The sequence below is a fragment of the Lichenostomus cassidix genome, chromosome Z (genome assembly GCF_008360975.1).
Source record: "Lichenostomus cassidix isolate B80296 chromosome Z, HeHo_3.0, whole genome shotgun sequence".
Lineage (NCBI taxonomy): Eukaryota > Metazoa > Chordata > Aves > Passeriformes > Meliphagidae > Lichenostomus > Lichenostomus cassidix.
This window is the reverse complement of record NC_139511.1, coordinates 11852602-11874556: the sequence shown is the minus strand read 5'-3', so window position 1 is coordinate 11874556 and position 21955 is coordinate 11852602. Positions and strand designations below refer to the sequence as shown.

The 21955-nt window shown below is 45.2% G+C and overlaps 2 protein-coding genes across 2 annotated transcripts in view; one reads left to right on the top strand and one right to left on the bottom strand.

Annotated features, from left to right (window-relative positions):
- Positions 1 to 8258: 8258 nt before the first annotated feature.
- LOC146424381 (uncharacterized) overlaps positions 8259 to 21955 on the bottom strand; it is a 231435-nt gene continuing 217738 nt past the window's right edge. The window contains exon 16 of the mRNA XM_085042085.1: positions 8259 to 9626. The gene's annotated coding sequence lies outside the window, so the exon portion shown is untranslated. The remainder of the gene's footprint in view (positions 9627 to 21955) is intronic.
- Positions 12723 to 21900, top strand: LOC146424386 (RNA polymerase II elongation factor ELL2-like). The gene is made up of 9 exons (XM_085042865.1): positions 12723 to 13119; positions 13777 to 13961; positions 15560 to 15626; positions 17149 to 17253; positions 17989 to 18239; positions 19339 to 19463; positions 19599 to 19689; positions 21100 to 21532; positions 21833 to 21900. Exons 2-9 carry the CDS (start codon positions 13833 to 13835, stop codon positions 21898 to 21900), a joined length of 1269 nt encoding a protein of 422 aa, XP_084898991.1. The 5' UTR covers positions 12723 to 13119; positions 13777 to 13832.

Below are 21955 nucleotides of genomic sequence, written 5' to 3'. Positions count from 1 at the left end.
CCCCTTTCCATGGTAATGCTTTAGGCAGAATTATTTTTGTTTCTTTCATAATGCCACCTTATAGCTCGAGTCCATTATGGCCTTTTTTGATGAGGTGTTCCGATTTTTTGGTTTTCATCCTTTTTTTTCCATCTCAGCTAATTGAGACCATAGAAACTTCCTCTCACCATGTCTTTAGTTTTTCTTTTTTATTGTTATTAGCTGTTTGAAATACCATTGTCTTTTATTTTAGCTCTACCTTTGATTTTTGCTTTGGGCCCCTTTCAGATTCAGAGCCCTCATGCAGGGTTAATGTCAATCCTTTGCGAAATGTTTGTCTTTCTTGCTGGATGTGGTTTTGTGCAGCAGCTGAATTTTTTCATTGTATTCTACAAACACTCAGTCATGTGGGGAGCACTTCAGTTGTTTTATTGTTGTTTGATGGTAGGGCGAAAACTCTGAAATACTTTACTGTAGAACTCACTTGCCACAGAGTTTTTGACTCTGGAATAAAATTTTAACTCATCTGATTTTGAGTATGCTTACTGAAGTAACTTTGCTAAAGGAGTTGGAGGTAAGTTTGTGAATGGGGACACTTAGGAGAAAAACAAAACCATATCCAAACCTCAGCCTTTAGTAATATCAAGGTAACCTGTGTTTTGTATCTAGGTATCATCCAAGGAGCTGTCGCCATATAACTCAAGACAAAGGATCAAACAATTCAGTGGTTACTGTGTTTTTTTGAGCCTGCTTTCTTCCTTCTATGAGGCTTATTGCAGAGGTGTTGTAATTAATACTGGCCTGGTCTCAAATCAAATTATCATCTTAAACAAAAAAGTTCATTTTTAGCCTTTGAGTCCAAAGGACAAAAAAGCCCCAAACAAACAAACAAACAAACAAACAAAAAAAACCCCACAAAGACACCAACCAACCAAAAAACCCCAAAACCTAAACCTAAACAACAACAAACCCTACCCCCCCAAAAAACTCCCAAAACAAGAAACACATGAAGAGCAAGTAGGGGGAAGTAGAAACATTGTGATTGACTTCAATTTCTCGAGTAGAGTGGAAATGGTTGTGTATGTATGCATAAATTACTGAAGGTTTACAGATTTTTTCTTTGAAGTTGTTCTTGGCAGGTAAGTAAAATGACAAGTCTCTAAGAAGAACTGACTTCTTTATTTCTAGAGATCTTGTATCCAAACCAATTACTGCAAATTTTTATTCTTTCTACTTGATGATGTTTTTCTAGTTGTATTACCATCTTACTCTGCTGTGTCTGGGAATATTTTGTTGAGGAGGACAACACAAAACCAAAGGGAAAAGGCAGCCATACACAGGGACATATCAGAGTAAGGCAAACATTTTCCATAGCATGTTCCATAGCTGTGAGAGCAGCAGCTGCACATTGTGTACTGCTGCATTGTAGTTTGGGGTCTGAAATTTGAACTACTTTTCTTCTTGGTCCACAGAACTGCCCTCCTTCCTTTTCTAGTAGTGCAGACTTACAGAGTTTGTTAACTCTTGTGTTTTGGTGAAAGCATAAGAAACCTTTTGACCCAAACAGGCTCGGGGGGGTTCTTATCTTCAGTCAGATGTCAAGAGTCCTAGATATCTTGGAAGATGATTGTATGTGGAGGAATGGTGAATATTGCAGACCAGATGGACAAACTCCTCACAACAAACGACAGGTATTTACAATTTGAAGTATTGTATTGAAGTCAAATACTACTTGTAAAACATTTGGTTCAACTGATATGTTCTTTTCATGTAGTTAGGCTTCCATGAATGCATTCAACGATCCTGACAGCTCCAAATTTGTGTTCACATTGAGCACACGAGCAGGAGGTCTTGGAATTAATCTGGCTACTGCTGATGTTGTAATTCTCTGTGATTCAGACTGAAATCCACAAGTAGACCCCCAGGCTATGGTAAAATTCCAGATGGGCATTTTGGTGTTTGTTGGGTTTTTTTCCTTTCTCTCTCACAGAACTTTGCTAGAAACATGTACTTCCAAAAGAAATTGGTATTTTCCCATTGTAGCACAGGAATAGGATTTGTGAGACCGATTTTCAGTTCACGTGCAGCCTTCTGCTGTGTGGACCCATTAGTCCTTAGTCACATTTGGGCTACACAAATTTGTGTTCACGTTGAGTACACGCATGCAGTGGGAAATGCTGGATGTATGCATGAAGGAAAATAGCTTAGGTGATTCAAAAAAATGAAATCAATCCAGGTTGTTAATCCCAAAAGTAGAACACTTGAAAGCTTTACTATTGCAGGGAGTGGAGGTGACTGTGTGAAGCTCAGCTTTGATTTCCAACGTTTGTAGAAGTTCAGACTGGGTGACTGGCTTAGGTGGGAAAGAGGCTGGGCAATAGGTATCGTGTCTCTGATCTGGGAAGGCAGCAAAAGGTGGTGTTACTGCTGTGGTTCAGAGCTCTCCTCAAGAGAAATTTGATAGGCAATTCCCTCTTTTCTCAGAAAAATTGCTGCTGTAGATTGGCAGTGTAACAATGAAGGGCAAAAGAAGATGATGCAGAGCACAGGTAGGTAGAGCAAGTGAGCTGCAGGCATCTGATACCAGGAAAAAAATCACCTGGTGATTATTTTTCAGCATCCTGATGATTTTTGTCTTCCGAGTGATGAGTTGATTTTGACTTTTTTTGATGAATTGGATCTATTTGGCCAAGAAATTTCATATGGCAATCACATTCTGATGGAGTTACTCAGTGTGCAGAAAGCTTTTCTCACAGTAAGTCTTTCAAGAATTCTCTGCACAAGAAAGAAAAACCTAGAATTTGTGAGTGATCTAGATGAGCTGGATTGCTGTGGTGTTTTGGGGTTTTTATCCCGTTAACAGGGTTGCAGAGGCCCCAGTCCAGAGCTTCTCCTGCCTGGACTGGGACACAGCTTCCCTGTTTCCATCAGTACTCAAGGCCCACAAGATGTGCAAGCCACATCATTGGATTTCTTGCCACCTTTTTCCCTGGAATGCCCCCAAGCCTTTGGACAAAGCAGCTGCTGAGTTGTACTGCTCTGTACTTGAGGTGAGCCTTCAAGGCCTGAGGGATTTTCTTCTTCCTTTTGTCTTTCTTCCTGTGTTAGAGAGAAGACAAGGGGGATAGTCCCAGGAAAAAAAAAAGAATTGAAAGAAACCCAACCAAATGATTTCAGCCTCCAGCAAACAAAGACTCCAAGAAACTGAAGTGAGTATGCAGCGGTGGGACGTCAGAAAGATGTGTAATTCTAAGTCTTTCTTCAGACGGCTGAGACGAAGAGCTGCATCTCCTGTCATGATACTCGAGAGGTAGTTTCTAACATCATGTGCCTTCTGCAACTTCAAATGCTGCAGATTGGCCTTTACATGCTGGAAGCAAGCAGTGCAGAAAGCAGCTCTGTAGGTGCAGGTGGGTAAGGCTAGGGAGTCTTTCCCTTCTGACATCTTCTTCAAGCCCAGAGGTGTTGGGGCTGATGTGGAGCTGGGGGAAGGGATGTTGCAACTGCCATAGGAATGGAAGAGCTTGAATTCTGGAGTTCCTTCGTCCCTTTTTCTCAGGGAAAATGAGCAGCTGTCTTAGTCCTGTGCTGGCTTTTGGAATGGGAAGGATGGGAGGTGTTTTGGAGGAGAGAGGGCTCTTGATCAGGTTGGGGATGGTGCTGTGCTCTGTGTCAAATAGTCCTCTGTGCAGCATCAGCGGTGCCAAGACAGAGACGCTGGAGAGCACGTGTGCAGGGAGTAGAGAGCAAAGCATGGGAAAAGTGGGTGCTGAAAGAGGGCAGGGCAATGACCCATGCACAGCAGAGTTGGGCAAGAAGTGCAGCATCACACCTGAGCCCTCTCACTAGGTTTCACTTCGTTTCCTCCTCTTCTGATGCTGCAGTCCATGAGCTGGCATTCATTATTTGGGGTGTTCTTGGAAACTTGGAGAAGCTGACTCAAACTTATGTCAATGAGCAGGGGTGAAACAAGGTTGAGAGATATTTGGTTCTACTTGCTGTTGCCAGAGTGCCCCAGTCATGCTCATTTCAGATGATCAGAAAACTGCTAGGCCACTCTACTATTAAATATGAAAGTCTCTGCCACTTTCAAAGTTTCTCTCACCTCTCACTTGATGCCTCTCAACATTGGAAGTGTTGTCTAGTTGGGACACTGGCATTAATTGCTTCAGGATGTAGCCAAGTTTTTAGGAAACCCCTCTGTTGTATGTACATCATAGGAATGGATTTGCTTCTCTTGTGCAGAGCACCAAAAGCTTCATTCCGAACTGAGACGAACATTGTGGTGCTGCCACCACTGCCAGGCATGACGACTACTGCACAACATGCACCAAGCTCTAGCACCACAAGCCAAAAGAGAGCCAGAACTGAGACACTGACGACCTGCCTGCCATGGATAACCCTGCCAGGAACCAGGATCCTTTGTTATCCAAGGACAGGAAAGTGGAGGAACATCACAAGGAACTATCAAAGGGCATCAACACTGGCATCCAGGAGAGCTGGGGGGAGCTTCCCTGCAAGCCCCGCCTGCTGTGTGATTCTCTTCAGAAACATCCTCCCAGAGAAGTAACCGTTTCTGGTTGTAGGCAACTGCCAAGACAAGATTGGTGGGTGCCAAAAGGAGTGTGGTTCTAAAAACAATGGGTGTTTGTTGAAAAAGAAGAAACAACAAACCTGAGGCTTTGGCTGCAACCTGGGCCTAAGGTTTTCTAGTTTGCTGACAGACTTGTTGGTGAGCCTTGCAGCTTTGCATTTCCAGATTCTAAGCTGGATTCCATGGCTGTTTACTGATGGCTCTGGTGTGGGCTCTGGCATGTTTGGGGGCTGTGTGTGTTAGGCCAGACTGTGCACACTGTAGTAACTGCCTTCTAACTGCTTGCTTTTCCCCCATCGTTTTCCCGCTTGCAGCCCTCACTGCTCTCCTAGGCACTGAGCAAGGACACCTGCTGCTGAATTCCTCTGTGCCTGGGAAAAGCTGAATGGAGCTAAGCATTGTGAACTGCCAGCTGAGAAGTCAAGGTTCCATTTCCATTAGGGGAGGGATTTTTGGGGCAGAAGGCAGGTGGGGAGAGCCTGGTGAATAGACTATGCCTAGGGCAAATGAACATTTTCTCTTGAAATTTTTGGAAGCCGGGCTTTGGAATTGCTTTATGCATCTCTCTCTGAGCAGCATTCTTCTCTCCGTGGTTTTTCAGGGATCCTCAGAGGATGAGAAGAATCCTTTCCCAGCGACACCTTTCCCACAAGAAGACAAGACAAGAAGACCTCAAGTTTGAACAGGAAGTGTTTGTTTCGCAGCCCTGCCTGTAAGTTTCTGAAGCCACCAGGCAGAAGTGGCCCTGCAGCTCCCCTGACCTTTGCTTCCCTGATCATCAGCATTTCTTTTGGGAACAAAGAGAGAGGGAGACCTGGGGGAGACCTGCCCAGTCCGGGCAGCACCTGCTAGAGTCACTTGGCTAGAGCTGAGCAGCACATGAATTTTGCACATGAACAGGTCCACGCTGGGCCTGTGACCGGTATTTGCCAGCAAAATTCCTAGAATTGCTGCTACTTTTTTTATTGTACACTTTGGTCCTTACAAATGTTGTGTTGTCCTGTGTTGCAAGCAGTGGGGAATGCTCAGAAGCTGCAACCTGCCATCCCACGTGGCCTTTGCAGTGTCATTTTCCATCAAACACGAAGTTTTGTGACACCCTCTGGGCAAAGGGATGCATTGCCACGATCTATTGGCAAGCTTGCAAAAGAAAAGAAACACCATGTGCCTGGCTGAAGGGCTGGAAGGCCCTAAAAATCCTCCCCCTGAGGAGACAGCTGCTGTAATTCAAAAGGCTTTGCCGGTCCTCTTGGAGCAAAGTCACTCCAGTCATTGACTGTCCTCTGCCACACGTGCCTCTTGGGTGAATCCAACCAAATGTTTTCTCTCTCCCTGCCCTTCTTCCAGACTTTTCTGCTGAGAAAAAAACAAGTGACGTGACCAACACCCTGCCTGACCTTATACACTGCATCAGACAGAATTTACAGTGACCCAGACTGGAAGCCAAAGTGCCTTACCTGGCTCTCCAGGATGTAAAGAGATCAAAGTTCTTTGCTCTTTTGAAGCCTTAGAAACATTTTTGTTCTTTTTTTTTTTTTTTAATTGGTCGATGCAAAAGATCTGTGTGTTATTTTTATTTTAAATACAGTTGTAAGTTATTTTGGTTTGTTTTAGAAAAGTTGGTGGTTTCTTAGAGTAATGCTTTTCTGCCTTGCAAAAGAAGAGATGGAGGGTGCTAGCTGCCTTTCAAATGAAAGTGTGGAGAGAAGGATGGTATCTCAAAGTAAGTGTGCTTACAAGAAAGAATTATCTCCATATTCCACATCCTTTCATGATACAAGAACAGCTTAGTGAGGTACGGAAATAAAGTTACTCTTTGCCCTGGTTTTGTGGTTGCTCCAGTTGCCTGCCTGTGTCGACTCACATTGCCACATTTCACAACAATCGTTTGGACACTGCCACGAACAAAAGCAGTAGTCATATGCATGTTCCTCCTGAAGGAGAAAAACAAATCATTCTTCTTTATGAGGTCTGAGTGAGTGGGGCATCTGACAGATGCAGGCCTTTCCAAAGCCCGGGCTGCAGAAACCCTTGCGAGGTCAATTCAACAAGAATTGACTGATTCTGGCAGTCAACGCTGCCTTCCAGTGTGCGTTGGTTTAACTTCACTCTACAATGGCTTCCTTTCTTGGGCTTAAGACATGCATTTAGAGAGCATGGATGAGCAACTCACTTCATGGCTCAATCGAACTTCCAGAAAATCATTTTAAAATCTGGTTTTCACAAACCATGATGTACCTTTTCCTCTTCATTATTTACAAAAAGAGAAAGGAATGTATAAATATAGGAATCTTGCTTTTAAAACTTCGATTTGGTTTTCTGTCAAGTGTAGTCATTTGAAAAGCTCTACAGAGCCACTGGTTCAGCTTCAACAGGAATCTCTTCAGTGAACCTTGTGAGAGACAAGGGGCTTCATTCTTTCATCTACTGAGCATTCCAACTGGGATCTACCACAAATAACACAAAATGCAAGAACATGGTGAGGTTAGCAACTGACAGAAATCTTTTGCCAGAACCTTGGCAGATCTTTCAAACACAGTCAAGAGAAATCAGAATGTTCTCAGACTAATAATCCAGCAGATTTCTGATAGTGCAATTGTAGAAAAAAGAATCAAATACTTTCCAATCAAAACACCCTCCAGCACCCTCAAAGCATTAGGAGGGTCTGATTATTAGCCTCTGACCATGCAATTCATCTCACAAACAACACACAGCGTGTTGTGTGTTAGGTAGACACCTAGATATTTTTTTGCATGGCCAGAGACTTTTTCTCATCCCACCAACAAAGCTAGAGAAATATTTAAAGTAATAGTCAAAGAAATAATCCTCAGGTTAGGGATCGTGTTAGCAATGTCATCAGACAGAGGTACTCATTTCATTGCTGAAACTGCCCAAAGTCAATGCAAAACACTCACAGTTCAATGGGACCTACATACCCCATGGAGATGTTACCCCAGCAGAAAGGCTGAGAGAAGAAAGCAGAGTCTGAAAAGAGAAATGAGTAACATTTGCCAGGAAATCTCACTGAAGTGGCCACAAGCACTTCCCCTTGCACTCTTGAGAATCAGAATCCCAGTGGCTTCTAAAGAAAATGGAGCACACATGAAATTCTCTATGGAAGACCTTACCAAGTTATAATCATTTCAGGGGAAGGTCCTCTGATAGGAGGAAATAATTAAAGACTGTGTGTATTGTCTTTGGGAAAAGTTCTCTCACCTTTTAACAGGTTTGTTGTTTGACCATTCCTGATGACTTTGGATGCTCAGGTACATCCTCATCCACCTGGGGACTGGGTCTACATCAGAATGCAGAGCAGTGAGGCACTTCAAGAAAAGTGAAAGGACCATGTCAAGTACTCCTAAGCAATCCTGCAGCAGCTAAAAGGGATGGGATGAGAGCATTGATCCACCTCGTCTGAGGCAAGGCAGCCCAGACAGGCAAGGAACTAAGGGGGGAAAGCACAGTCAGCAGAGAATTTCAAGCTTCAACCTTTTAAAGTATGAAACTATGACTCCTTTTCTGCTGTGTACAGTTCCTTAGAACAAATGCCATAAATGCAAAGGGAAGTCGTGAAGGAGTAAGCCATGAAAATCCCTCTCTCTCAGGCCACTCTCCACAGCAGCACTCTTGCACGCTCTGTCAAGCAGCAGCAGCCACCAGGCCAAGGGGAGGGAGGCACCCCAGCAGAATTCAGCCCCTGCTCCCCACGGCAGCGTTCCTTGTGCTGCTGCACTGCGCAGCTGGAGGAGCAACCCCTGGGCAGGGGAAACAAAAGACCCAAGCCTCAGGCTTTAAGAGGTGACATTTTATTGAACTTCAGTTGAAGGACAACAGAAGGGCAACAACAGCTCAGGTGTTCAATCACAAAATGCCCCAAGCTGTCTAATGTCAACAGTTTAACCTGGTTGGCATGGAGACAATTGAGGAATGTGGTAAAATACTCTCCAAGGAAGTCAAGGCCATTCACATCCCCATTTGAATGTTCCCAAATATTGTCCTCCCTCAGTCAATTTACCCCAAAAGGAGGTTATGGCATTGCTGGCCACACCTCTACCCTGTCAGCTGAAGAAATAAATGGAAGGAAACTTAGGAAAAGGCCTAGACTTCAAAGCCTCCATAGGTCTGTGCAGGAATCAATATCTGTGTCTCTCTGGAAAGACTATTTTTTAAAAAGCTAACAAATGAACACAATTTCCATCAAGACACTTTAACCCAATTTCTCTTTCAAACCTCTTGATGTACCTTGCCTCCAACACTTGTCTGTGTGTTTTACGGAACACTTGCAAAGGATCTGGATACTCCTTGGCTCACTGACAAGGTGAGGCTATGATTTACAAGCAGTCCTGGGAGCTGCTCTGTCTAAAAGCTTAAAGCAGCCCATGTGCATTGTTCTGGAAGCCTCCAAAACAAGGGGATTTGGAGGGGAGGTTGTCCAAATTTCTACACCTTCTACCACTTAAGACAAAGTGTTTGTATTAACAAGAAATGTTGGAAAGTGCCCCTTTACTTATCATAAAGGATTTCCATTTGCTTCAATATTTTCTAAAAATATGCAAAACTTCATGTGGTGTATGTACTGGGCTTCCACCTTCTGCTGAAAAAATTATTACAGTGGACAAACCTAAGTAGTGAAGAAAAGAATTGACCATGAGAAAGCCACTCCAAATATGATCTAAGCAACAGTAAGGGAAGGAGTTCACAAGTATGAAAATTCTTTATTGGAAAAGTTCTATACTGTCTTCTATGATCTTTGACGAACTAATCTACTGCTCAATGCTAACTTAATCTTCTGCAAAAGCTCAACCCTAACTAAATCTTCTGAAAAACCTAATGTCTACTACTAAAGACTACTAACTTGAAAAGTCCTAAAATAACTAATCTTGTGCTTGAGAGAAAATAGCCGGAGTTCAGAGATGTTATGTGGCTGAAGCAGAAGACTGGTGCCACGACTCCACTAGCTGCTTGACAAATTCAGCATTTCATTGCTGAATATGGACAGCTTCTTGTGGAAATACAGGCACCTGCTCTTCATCTCCAAGTAGCTGGGGCTACCCTGTGAAGAAGAAAGACAAAGAAAATTAGGGCATGCAACCATTTCTGCCAAGTTTAGAATTTGATGTTCTTTGCTCTCTAATAGCTTTGACGCAGACTCAATGGTTACCAAGCCCTGCAGATCTGGTTTTCCTTTTGTAAAACATTACAAATATGCTCAGTTTTACTCTATTCTCTGTGAGCCACCACCATTCTGGGAGCTTTGCTCATGGAGGCAATTGTAATACAGCCCCAAAACAAACCTCCAGAGAAGTCTGAAAACAACAAAAAATCAAAGCACATCAACTCCCAACAAGGATAAAACTAATTTCTGCTTAAAGCCACTGAAGAGACTAAAACCTTTTCCATTCCATTCTCCCTCCAATCAATGCAAGTGGGGTTCATCAAGCTCATGATAGAAATTCAAGATGAAGAGGCAATGGGACTAACAGATGCCACTTCCCAACACTGCCACACCAATGCTTCTGCTCCTCTGGGCCTCAAGAACAGCTTGGTTTTATTCCCTCCACATGGAAATGAAACCTTCAAATCACCCTGAGATTCATTTTTACAAGCTGTAAAACCTGAACAAGTTGAAATTCAGTCCCAAGACGGACAACAACTTGTGCCACTGATGCATCCCAGGCCAGATGCACACCTGACTGGTGTGCTGGATGGTTTGGAGAAGAAAGCTACAGTGGCCTTTCAACATTTTGGGAGGCAGCTGAGAAGCAGGAGCCTGGACTACTGGCTTCTGCTCAGTGCCATGCCATGGCAAGAGCCCGAGCACAGGCCTCCCTCAAGTGCTTCCCTGCAGAGCCACATTTCCCCTCAGCCTTGCCCCGCAGCAGCACTGGCTGATCCAAGATGGCCCAGGGCCCAGCCGGGCCTGCTCGAAAGGCGGGAGGTGCCCCAGAGCCCAAGAGCTGCACGAGGCCTGACTGCCCTTGCCAACATCACTGCTGCCACTGAAGCTGCCAGCACTTTGCAGCCTTTTACCACTCACAATCACACACACACTTGTCCCTGCCCTCCTGCACTGCAAAGGCCACGAGGGGATGCAAGAGCACTGCTGCAGCTGCTCCTGAGACACTGCAGTGCAGGAAGTGAGGGCTCGTCCTGGCCTAACCCACCATCGTGTTCAGCTCAGCTCTTCCCCCCACCATGCCACTTTCCTCCTATTTCATTCTATCTCCCTACTTCACATTTACTGCTAAATAACATCTGTAATATTGACTCTGGAATATGGGCTTGTTTGCACCTTAATTTAGGCCCATGTTTCTCCTAAAAATCCAGTTTTACACTGTGGTTATCCACACAGGAGTTAGCAAAGGTAACACTTTAATAACTTCATTGAAATCCAAAGGATCCCACTGCTTCAGTCTCCCCAATTCCTGTTTACATCCTCTTGGACTTTTGAGTCCTCCTCTGCACCCTGGCAGGTGCTGGGATTCCAGAGCTCCAGAATTTGTCATTTTCTAGCAGGTTATAGGTGCAGGGAGAAATTTAGCTGGCACTTGGAGAAGGGTTGGAAGTACAATAGGAAGTGGAAGGCAGCACCAAGGCAGAAGGACAGTGGCCACCAGCTGCTGGCTGGACTTGACTGGGCTGCTGGTCAATCCTCTGCTTCTTGCTCACTACAGAGCTGGTAAAGTTGCAATCTGGGGGCCCAAAGTTTGGATGAGTTTCTGCACTCTTGTCAGCAGGAAAGTCAATTCCATTGTATAGGGGTTAGAGGCACTAAGGCTCCAATAACCTACAACCAAAACCCAGTGCTCTTCATTAATGTGGCAAGACTGGGTTGGCAAATGCTCTGCACTTGGAAAATGCTCTTTGGCCCTTTCCAAAGGCATTAGGGAAGCAGTGCACACATAACCTCAAAGCCCTCCTTTTTGAGAAATGTTTAAGGATTCACAGAATTAAAAGAACTGCCATCAGGAAAAGTCAGCTGTAAGAGGAAGGAACACTCAGGACCGTGGCAATCTCTCTCTGCTTTCAATTTTGCGTTTTCTGGCAAGCTTCAACACCACACAAACCTTTATCTTCCCTCTTAGCTTACATTGTCATAGTATACACACAGCAGTCCTGTTCAAGCTCAGCCATTCTTGCCAATCTTTTAGCCACCTGAGCTTTACGTCTTGAGGAGATAAAAGAGCTGTTGAGTGAGGTTTTACTTGGTGCTTTTGATTTCAGTGTTAAAATGATGATGTGGTATAGCAGGAGTACAAGGAGAAGTGTAAAGGTGGGAATCAAACTGGACAGAAATGCAACAGTTACAGTACATTCAATACAACTTTTAAGAACAGCTTTGCTGGGAGCATTTCATTTCCAAAAGTGCATTTGCTGTTGTGGCTCAGTCCACACAAAAGCTTCAGCCTAAGCAACAATTTGAGACAGAGCACACATTGTTCCTTCACCAGCTGCTCAGAATTTTGTAACTGGCTCCTGAAGAAAAGTGCTGACATGTTTAGAGATTCAAGCATGAATCCTTCCAAGGCCATCCCCAGGCTTTCAGGTAGCATTTGTATGTCCAGAAGAAATGTGGGAAAGACCATCTAGAAGCACCTGTCTCTACAAGCACTCCAGCACTTGCAAGAGGCATTTGTGTGTAGCTTCTGTACGTCTCATTGCCATTTCATCTTGGATTTGTATTTGCCTGTAATGACTTGAGAAGAGTTTTGTTGGTGCCTGCTGACTGAAACCAGGAGAGTGATTGGGTATGGGGAGCAAGAAAGTAAGAGTATCCTAAGCTGCCTCGAAGAGATTTTTCCACACGTGTCAGTAACTTCAATGGCCTCCTGCAGTCAGCACAACTCTCAGCCTGTAATTGTGCTCAGGATCAGCTCTGGCTATTTTGTGTGAGCTCCTCCTGCAGAGCACATGGGGGCCTGGGCATGCTGTTGGCTTGCTTCCATTTAGGAAGCTGGGATGAGGAAATGTGCAGGGAGTTTGTCAAAGAGATGATATTGGAATGAGCCTGGATGTGCTCTGAGCCTCACAGGCTGAGCACCCCAGGGCAGGACGGAGCTGTGCTGGGAGGGCTGCATCTTGCTGCCCTGGTTAGTGGTGTTGAGCTGCTCCTTCAGCTCTGAGAGAACAAAGGACACATAGGGCTTTTGTGCACAAACGCTTCATGAGCCTTGATTTGCACAGCTGCAGCAACTGGGATGGCTGGAGTGCCCCTTTCCGTGCTTGGGAAGGAGCTGAATCAGTCGCAGGACATGGCAGGGCATTCCTCATGCGTTTTCTTTGGGATTTTCCTCTGCCCTGCCCTGACCACGCCCCATCCCGCTCCTCAGTGACATCCTGACCACCCTGGAACGTGGAACTCCCTGTTTCCAAGGACACACGGCCGTTGTCACTTGCCCGTGGCAGGACTGGTCAGAGCCTTCCGCGGCTACAGCGAGAGCGGAGGTGTCTCTGCGCTAGCGAGTGCCTGAGCGTTTGGAGTGTTTCTCGCAAGCGTTGGTTCTCGCAAGCGGTGTTGAGGAGGCCGATCCACACACTGAGTGGAGGTAATTATTGAGAGTTCTGTGCAGAAAGGGGGAAATTCTCAAAGCCAACACCACAAGTACCAGAACTTTTTAGGATTTCTATATTTTAGCAAAGAAAGGAATTAGTTTTCATTGACTACAAGTTACCTACTTCTCTTAGGCATTAGTAATCTCTCTGCTGTTGGATAATGATCTTCTTGCTTCTCACGCTAATTAATCTGCCTGCTCAGTCTTTCTCTTCTTTTCTCTTGCTGGTTACTTGAGTGGGTGGCTGTGATCTGCCCCTGCTGCAGTTACCTTTTACTTCACTGGAGCTGATTCAGCACAGTTGCTGGCTTGGCTTTATTACTTTGTTCCTTGTCTGGGGGGTTCTGCCAAATGTCCTTGTGCCCATAAGTTCTGCATTCTTTGTGTCCACCATCAGAGGTACATCCTCCTTCCCAAGCCTTGCTAACCTCCCCTAGGTCTGAGATCACTGAAGCCTGTCAAGCCCTCCACCTCAACAAGGCAATTCTGCTAACAAGTACTTTGTCTTTCCAGCACCTGGACATCACTTTGAGCTTGTTGGCTACTTTCTGTTTCATGGAAAATATCTCCCTTCTCGTAGATTAGGCTTGAGAGCCACAAAGGCCAAACATCAAAGAACATTTTTCCTAACCAAAGTTTTCCATATTCCAGATTTTGGAGGAGCAGCAGTGGCTGAGTTGGAGCGGGAGCAGCTGCAGCAGAGCGGGATGGCGGAGCTGCGGGCCTGGGCGCGATCCGCTGTGTTACGCAGGACCCCAAACCGCACTGTGCTCCGCAGGGCCCCAAACCCCACTGCGATGCCCGTCAGGGTGACCCAGAGCTCCCAGCAGCAACAGGTGAGGGGCAGCTGCTGGGCTCTGCGGGTTGGCACCGGCTGGGGGCTTGGCCATGCTTTTGGTGTCAGGTGCTGCTGACTCTGCGGGATGCGCTGGGCAGGGCTGGAGCCCCACTACCTGAAATGTCTTTCTTTGTTTCTTCTTTATCTTCTGTTTACTCCAACATGTTCTTGGAGGGCCTTGAATTCTAGATTTCAGGTGTCCAGCCTTTGACTTCCTCATGCTTTTTTCATTGATGGTCATCAGGGCTAGTTTAGCAAGACTGCAAGTTTTGGCGATCTAATAACCAAACTCTGACAACAGAGTGTGTAAAGACACTTTGCTGCCTACTCTCGAAAGTGAAAATTTACAGTGCTTTAGACTAATACTCTACTAATGATTAATACACTGCTTATTGCTAATTAAACAATTCATTACAAAGTTGATTAAAATTATTAATTAGGAAGAAAAATGTAGGCTAAAGAAGCAATTAAAATGTGCCGAAGAAATCCAAGCTGATGTGTTTGGTACCTCATGTGATTTGTTTCATTCTTCTGTAAAATTCACAGATGCTCTTAGAGAGCATATTCATTCTTTAAGCTTATGTAAAAGAATGTGAAATTCAGGTGACTCCGTGTTCCCCTTCATATCCAGTCCCTGTCCCAAGCTTTGCCAGTACACATGATTGAAAGAGAAAACTCAATGGAATTACGTTGAGGTAGCTCTTGGTGCAAAGTACAGTGACATGTATGGAGGATGAACAGTGTCACCAGCAAAATATCGAATGATTTCTGAAAGACCGTTGAATTTTTCTTTTAGAGAATTTTGCCACTGGTACTCCACATTTCATTAAAAATTCAGGGAAATTGGAGATGAATAGCTGTTTAGATTCATAGCCAGCCAATTTTGCCTTCAGAATGAAGCAGTTTGGTGGCACTAGGCTGTTTTTGTTAAAAAGTGTCTTTATGCCAATAAACCTTTTAGTGAGTTTTAAGCTCCACCAGAATGTGACACATTCTGTCCTAAATGAAGAGTTCAGCAAAGCAACCCAAATTTTGTTACATCTGAGTTACTTAGGAAAAGCTGTTTCCATTCCACATCTCTGCAAATAATTGCATCTAGAGCTGAGGAGAAGAGAAAGGGTTTTTGCACCTGTTAAGAGTCCAAATTCATGTTCTCCAGTTGAAGTTTTCTCAGCGCTGACTCCAGTAGGTGCTTCCTTAGAACCAGATAGATTGCAGTGTTGGGTGCTGCCCCGAATTTGGGATTTATTGGTGACTCCCTCTCATCTGGTTTGTTAGCTGAGCTGTGGCCAGTTCAATTGTACTCAGGCACTTGATTTCAAGGGAAGCACGTACCTGTCAATTCCAGCAACTGGGAAAGGATGACTTGCTGCTTGAACTCTTGGCTGAAAGAGAGGCTAAGTGACAGTGGCTCCCTCAGTGCAGTTTTGTAGCTGGCAACTTTCAGAGGGAGAACTGGGTCAAAGCAGTTCTTTCTGAGTGATGGGACAGCAAGACGTTTCCAATACAGCTCTCATTTAAAATGATGGGCCTAGTTAGGCAGCAGCAATAGAGTATAGGCTGAAGTTTTTACAGAATGTTTGTTTTTCCTTTCAGCCAAATGCCAGCGAGGCGTTGCACGCTGGGAGTGCACAGGTTATCGATTCCTCTAACCCACGTGGAGGTATGGCTGCTTTTCATTTTTTGCTTGATGTCTCTATGTTTATAAATTTGGTAACTGATTTTGCAGCATATTCCTGGGACAGGGGATGTGTTCAGAGATCTCAGCTGGAGGTGGCTTTCCCTCATGTCAGCCTTGCAGCATCTTGTCACTGCATTCAGCCGTTGGCCTGTTTTCCTCTCAGAAAGCCTGCCAGTCCTTCCTTGTTCCCATATTGCTTTACTGGTTAGAATTTTGAGGCTTTTGTGCACGCCATGCACTTCCATTCACTGCCTTGGGAGCTAATGTTTTGGGTTTGCCACTGCACTTTGGAGTACCTAGGCACTGTGCTAAACCCTTAACCTGAATTTGAAATTGACAGGAAATGACCTTGAGGAAGTCCCATACAGGACTTCATCAGGTCAATCTGGAAAACATTGCTTGATTAAATTTTAGGTCTTGCTCATTGATAAGTGACTGCTGCCACAAGAGCAGGCTGGGTTATTTTCAAGGAAAGTGAAAATAATGATGTCATCATCCCCATGGATATCATTGTTTCCCACAAAGCACAGCGTGTTTAGGTGGTGTCATTTGTTAGGACTCTGTTCTGAGGACAGTTTCCACAGGGAGCCTGGCTCCAAGCACACATGAGGTGGATATTCCCCTTACAGTGCTGCCTGCAGCAGTGATCTGAGCCAGGTGGAGCCACATGCCCTGAGCAAAAGGGGCTCTCACCTGGCTGTGGCTGCAGTTACCTGCCTGCAGTGACATCCCTGCCACTGAAAGTGCAGGTCCTGCTCTGCCTCGGCTTAGCACAGAGCATTTTATACCAGCATCATGTAGGCTTTTTGCAAAGACAAATCCAAACTTCAGACTTTCTCCTTGGGGAAGTTCTGTTTCACATGGGAATGATGATTGGTGCGATTCTTCTTGACGGTTTGCATAGATGCTAAGGGAATATTTACCATGCAGTATGTGGGGTTGGAAGACTGGCAGCAGTAAGAGAATTGCATAACTTGGAGGCACGTTTGCTTTGGGCTGGCCTTGAGAAACTCAGGTCAGACAGGTCTTGTTGCTGGTAGCATACAGGGTGCCTTTGCAACCTGCCCCATGCAGTCGCAGTTAGGGACTGGGCTTTGCCCCAGAATCACAGAATATGCTGAGTTGGAAGGGATCCACAAGAATCTTTGAGTCCAGCAGTGGGCTCAAAATTACCACCATGTGCCTGAGAACATTATCCAAATGCTTTCTGGTGGACTTGGTGCTGTGAGCAGCCTTGTGGGAAGCCTGTCCCAAGGCCTGAGCACCCTCTGGGTGAAGAACTGTTTCCTAGTTTTCACGGTAATGCTTGGTTATGGTTTCAGGTAATTTTTTCTGGAGGTCACTCAAGGATATGATTTTAAGAGGTGTTTTGCTTGAAGGCTGTGCGAAGTTTCTGTATCTACATTGAATTTAACTTCTCAAAATATTAGTAGTGCCTTCACTAGACAGCTGGCAAGTGTAATGTGTTCTCAGTTATTTACCTGTGTGATGTTTGTGCCATTAGGTTTTCAGGTGAACATCGGAGAGGCATGGGGCAAGGAACAGGAAGGGGGGAAAGATGTGAAAACCCTGAGCTACATTGAGAGATTGAAGGAGCGTGTGAAAAAAGGTCAGTCTCGGTGTGTGTGATGGAAGAGAGAAAGCTCCAGGATTTCTCAGCAATACTCATTAAGTCTCCTTCAACTTCCAGGCACGAGTTCCTGGTTTCAGAACAATGCCTGCCATGTCATATTCCCTGCCTCGACCCACTGGCCACATTTCCCCTGATGCAGCCCAGGACACGCTTGCCTTTCTGGGCTGCCAGTGCACATTGCCAGCTCATGCCCAGCCTCTCTGCCAGCAGCACCCCCAAGTCCTCCCCACCTTCATCCCCAGCCTGCCTTGGTACCAGGGCATGGCCCAACCCCAAAGATGCTGCACTTTGCACTCGGCCGCCTTGAACCTGATGAGGTTCCCAGGGCTCCACTTCCCGAGCTTCTCCAGGTTCCTCTGCATGGCATCCCATGCCTCTGGGGTTGGCAAACTGGCCGAGGGTGCACTTAATCCCACTGTCCATGTCATTCTTGACATAGCTCAGTGCTTGAGCTTTTAAACTGGGAAAAGCATAGAAATACAGCATGCATAGAAAGAATTGACATAAAAACCTCCCTTCCACTATCACTTCTTTACTAGCTTTTTTGAATGACTCTTGCCTCCTAATGCTTCACTCTTTGGATTCTTAGAGATTTATAAATGCTGATCAAATAGATGTTTACTGGTCTTGGTACATGCATTGAAATCAACTTCCTTGCCTTCTCCCAGCCTCCCTTTTGACACTTCTTGCTCTGTTTTTCCTTTCTTTCAGTTAAAATACCAGAGCTCAGGAGTGCCCCAAAAAGCTCTCCAGACTTTGTGCTTGAGAGGAAGAGAACAATGCCCATGAACCCTGCACAATTCGTCCAGAGACTTTTCGGTGTCTCCCGACGACCCATCAGGGACAGGGTGATTCATTTACTGGCTCTGAAGAGTTACAAGGAGACAGAGTTACTGGCTCGTTTACAGAGAGAGGGACTTGTGGAAAAGGACAAGGAATGCCTAGGAAGGATTCTTCACGAGGTGAGATTATGGAGGTTGTGCCAGGAATGTTAACTTTGAGCTGTCTTACTTCAGAGTTTAAATGAGAAATTAGTGAGCAACATAGGAAATGCTCCTGGTTTGAGTTTTTCCGTAAACATTCTTGCATTTCTTCCAAACTGCAAGGTGGAAAGGAAAGAAAACTTCCAACTTTTGGGGCATTGTTGTTGTATTTTTAGAATAGCTGGCAACGATTAAGTCTTTCAAATGTTGTTGCTCCTCATGCCTTAGTTCATCCTCTCCCTTTTCCTTGCACTGTTTAACTGCTTCATGGAGTAGCTGCACAGGGTGAAACTCTCAACTGTGTGAAATAGTTGGTTGTGGTATTTAAAAGTTCCTGGGAAAAGGCTCTGAGGAGCGAATGTATGTAACTGCATAGGGAAGTATTTCATCTGCATGGAGTTGGTGGCCTCTCAGTTGGACTTGGATTCTGCTGGGATCTGTAGTGATTGCCTTCCAGGGAAGGCTGTTCCAGACAAACATGACTGCAGTTTGGGTTGATCCCTCACTGACATTTAACAACTCTTTCCTTGAACCTCTGATGTTTCTTGCTAACTTTGCCCAGGGCAGTGGCAGGGCTTTTTCACCCTGAAAACATTCACAATTTCACGAGGGCCATGTTCTGCTATTCCAGCTGAAGTAGCCCATTTAGATTTCAAGTTTCTTCAGCTCTTAGACAAAAGAGGAGGAAATAGAAAGGACAAACCTGGCGTCTCAATGCATTTCAAGTGGTGAAGATGGAAAGATCTGGCCTCGTGCACCTTGACTCTCAAAGCTGTATTAGAGAGCAAATCAATGTGGATAGCTGGTGCAGGGAGAAGATTTCCAAGTCACATTTCCTACATGCTTGCAGCAGTTTGGGATTTACTTACATCCAAATTTCTACATCCCCCGTGGACAACACTTGAATATTGGTGCCTCCTATCTGAGAGCTAGTTTGTTCTTCACATTACAAAGAGCCCTGGAGAACTGGGGCATGACTTTCTTTTCAGCTTTGCTTTAGCTCTGTAGTATCAGTTTTAAATCTGTAGTCTACATTTAGGTGTAATGAAGATTTGTTGTATTAAATCTGTGCCTGTAGGTAGCCAGCCTGGATCCAAGCAATAATTCTTTCAGTCTGAAGAAAGAGTTCTTCAGAGAAATTCAGAAAGATTGGCCTGGCTACAGCAGAATAGATAGACAGACTCTGGAAGTCAAGCTTTCTCAGTAAGTTCAGTCAGGATAAATGCCATATCTGAAAAGTCTTGGGGGAAGGAAGCTCTGTTTTCCCTGTGAGGAAAGAACTGTGAGAGTTGATATTTTTGTCTTGTAACATGAACCATTGTTGGACCATCTCTACAGAAGGTCAGCTCCACCTGAGAATGCCACCAGGACCAGCCAAGCACCATGTCTGGGACCTTCTGGGAGAGATATTCCACTGAGACCTGCTCAGGTATTTTTGTGCATTTTGTAAATATTCTGTAGCATGTATTACGTTTAAGCACACTTGCTGGTGGTGTAAAAGCAGTGATATGAAGCAGTAATCTTGCCTTTACCACAGAAAAACCTGAAATGTGTACTTCTAATTTGATTCTGTTTTACTTTTCAAGATGGTTGCAATGTCAAAGCCTGCAACAAACTTGCACTCATGTCTTGTCTGTCCTTTTGGTGCCTAGGAAGCTCTGCTAAGGACAAGCTGGTACATGTTTTTGGTACCTGGCTGTGTCTGTGCAAGGTTCCTGATGATGTGGTAGCTTTAGTGCCTAAAACATGCACAGATATCTCTGTGCTATTGTTTCAATAGAAATCCCAAGGAAGTCTAGAAAAAGGACAAATTGCAGTAGTGATCCACTTGTAGGAATATTATTTTTCCCCTCTACCCAATTTGGATTCAGCTATCCCATGGGTGAGGAGGAGACACTGAATCATCAGGGAATACCTGTGACTTGTCAGGCTTAAAATCCAGAGATGCCTTGTTTTTCTACCACTACAAGAGGACAAGGAAACCTTTTGAAAAGAAGCTTGGAAAATGATGCATAATAGGTATATTTAAGGGAAAGGTTGGAGGTATTTTGAGATGAAACCTGCACTCTAGTGAATGCAGTGTACATCAATAAATTGAGAAGTGCAGAAAGCCTTCCGCCATTGAGAGGATTCTTTTTAAACAGAAAAGGGAGGACACAGCTCTGTTTTTCCCCATCGCTGTTCCAGCCAGAGCAGGAAATGCTGCAGGCACCAGCAACCTCTTCCCACCTGCCTCCATGCCCATGGCATTTCTGTTGGCATGCTGGCACAGAGCCACGTCTGGCTCTCCTGCTCTGAGCTGCTGGTGTGCATGGATGGGAGCAGTGTGTGTTTGCTAGGGAAGAGGGGATGATCCAGGGTTTCTTGGGGAGAACAGCAGCAATGACACCTGCAGCCACACTGGGGCTATTCTCCCTTGTTCTCCTCCATGCACTGCCCATGCTGGGATCAGCAGCCCACTGGGAGCTTCTTGGGGCTGCTTTAGTCAATTGTGTGGCTGTGTGGCAGCAGAAGCTGAGTCTTTTCCTGGTGTGTCTAAGCAGAAAGAGAGACATGTTAGATAAAACTGATGTGAGCTCCTTGTTTTGGGGGAGTCAGCACCAGCAGAGGTGCTGAAGGGAGTGTCTTTCACCCAAAGCCTTTTAGCTGTAGACCTGGAGAAGGATTTGCTGAGTACTAGGATGAGGAAGTAGGAATGAAATAGAGCACATATTTAGCTGTATTATTTCCTTATTTGCCAGTTCCCTGTAGGTAAGAAAGATGTGTTTCCAACCATTGCCTGCTCAGAAATGCTGCTTTTTCAGAATGGAAGCAAAACTAATTCTGATCATTTTTGCAGAAACGCCCTCTGGCTTCTAACTTCATCAGTCCTGGGATGAGCAAGAAGCAGAGGATTGAGCAGACACCCAGTCAGGTCATGACAGGAGCTGGTGGCCAGTCTCCTTCCTTCGTCCTGCCTTCCACATCCCATTCAACTCTGGACCTGTCTCCAACATGCACCTCCATTATACAGTTCCCCCCTGAGGTGCCAGAGAAAGATTCATTTCACAGCCCTGGAATCTCAGCACCTGCCAGGATGCAGGGGAAGACTCCCAATTCCAACAGGGAGAAAACTGAATTGGACAGGGTGGACAAATGCCGTCCTTTGGATTTTGATAAAGTACTTCCAGTGCGCGAAGCCAAAGCGACGAGCAGAGAGCGCCCAACACAGGCAGAAAAGGAGTCCCACAATCTAGGTGCAAAGGGCATTAAACCCAATGGACCTGTTTTAGGTATGTTTCCATTTCATTTTTTACTGGATATCTGTAAGGCTTTTTGCTCATATGCAGCCTCTCATCCAGCAGCACCCCAAGTCCTCCCCACCCTCATCCCCAGCCTGCCTTGGCACCAGGGCATGGCCCAACCCCAAAGATGCTGCACTTCGCACTTGGCCGGCTTGGCCCTGATGAGGTTCCCAGGGCTCCACTTCCTGAGCTTCTCCAGGTTCCTCTGCATGGCATCCCATGCCTCTGGGGTTGGCAAACTTGCTGAGGGTGCACTTAATCTCACTGTCCATGTCATTCTTGACATAGCTCAGTGCTTGAGCTTCCAAACTGGGAAAAGCATAGAAATGCAGCATCCACAGAAAGAATCGATGTAAAAACCTCCCTTCCACTATCACAGCTTTACCAGCTTTTTTGAATGATTCTTGCTTC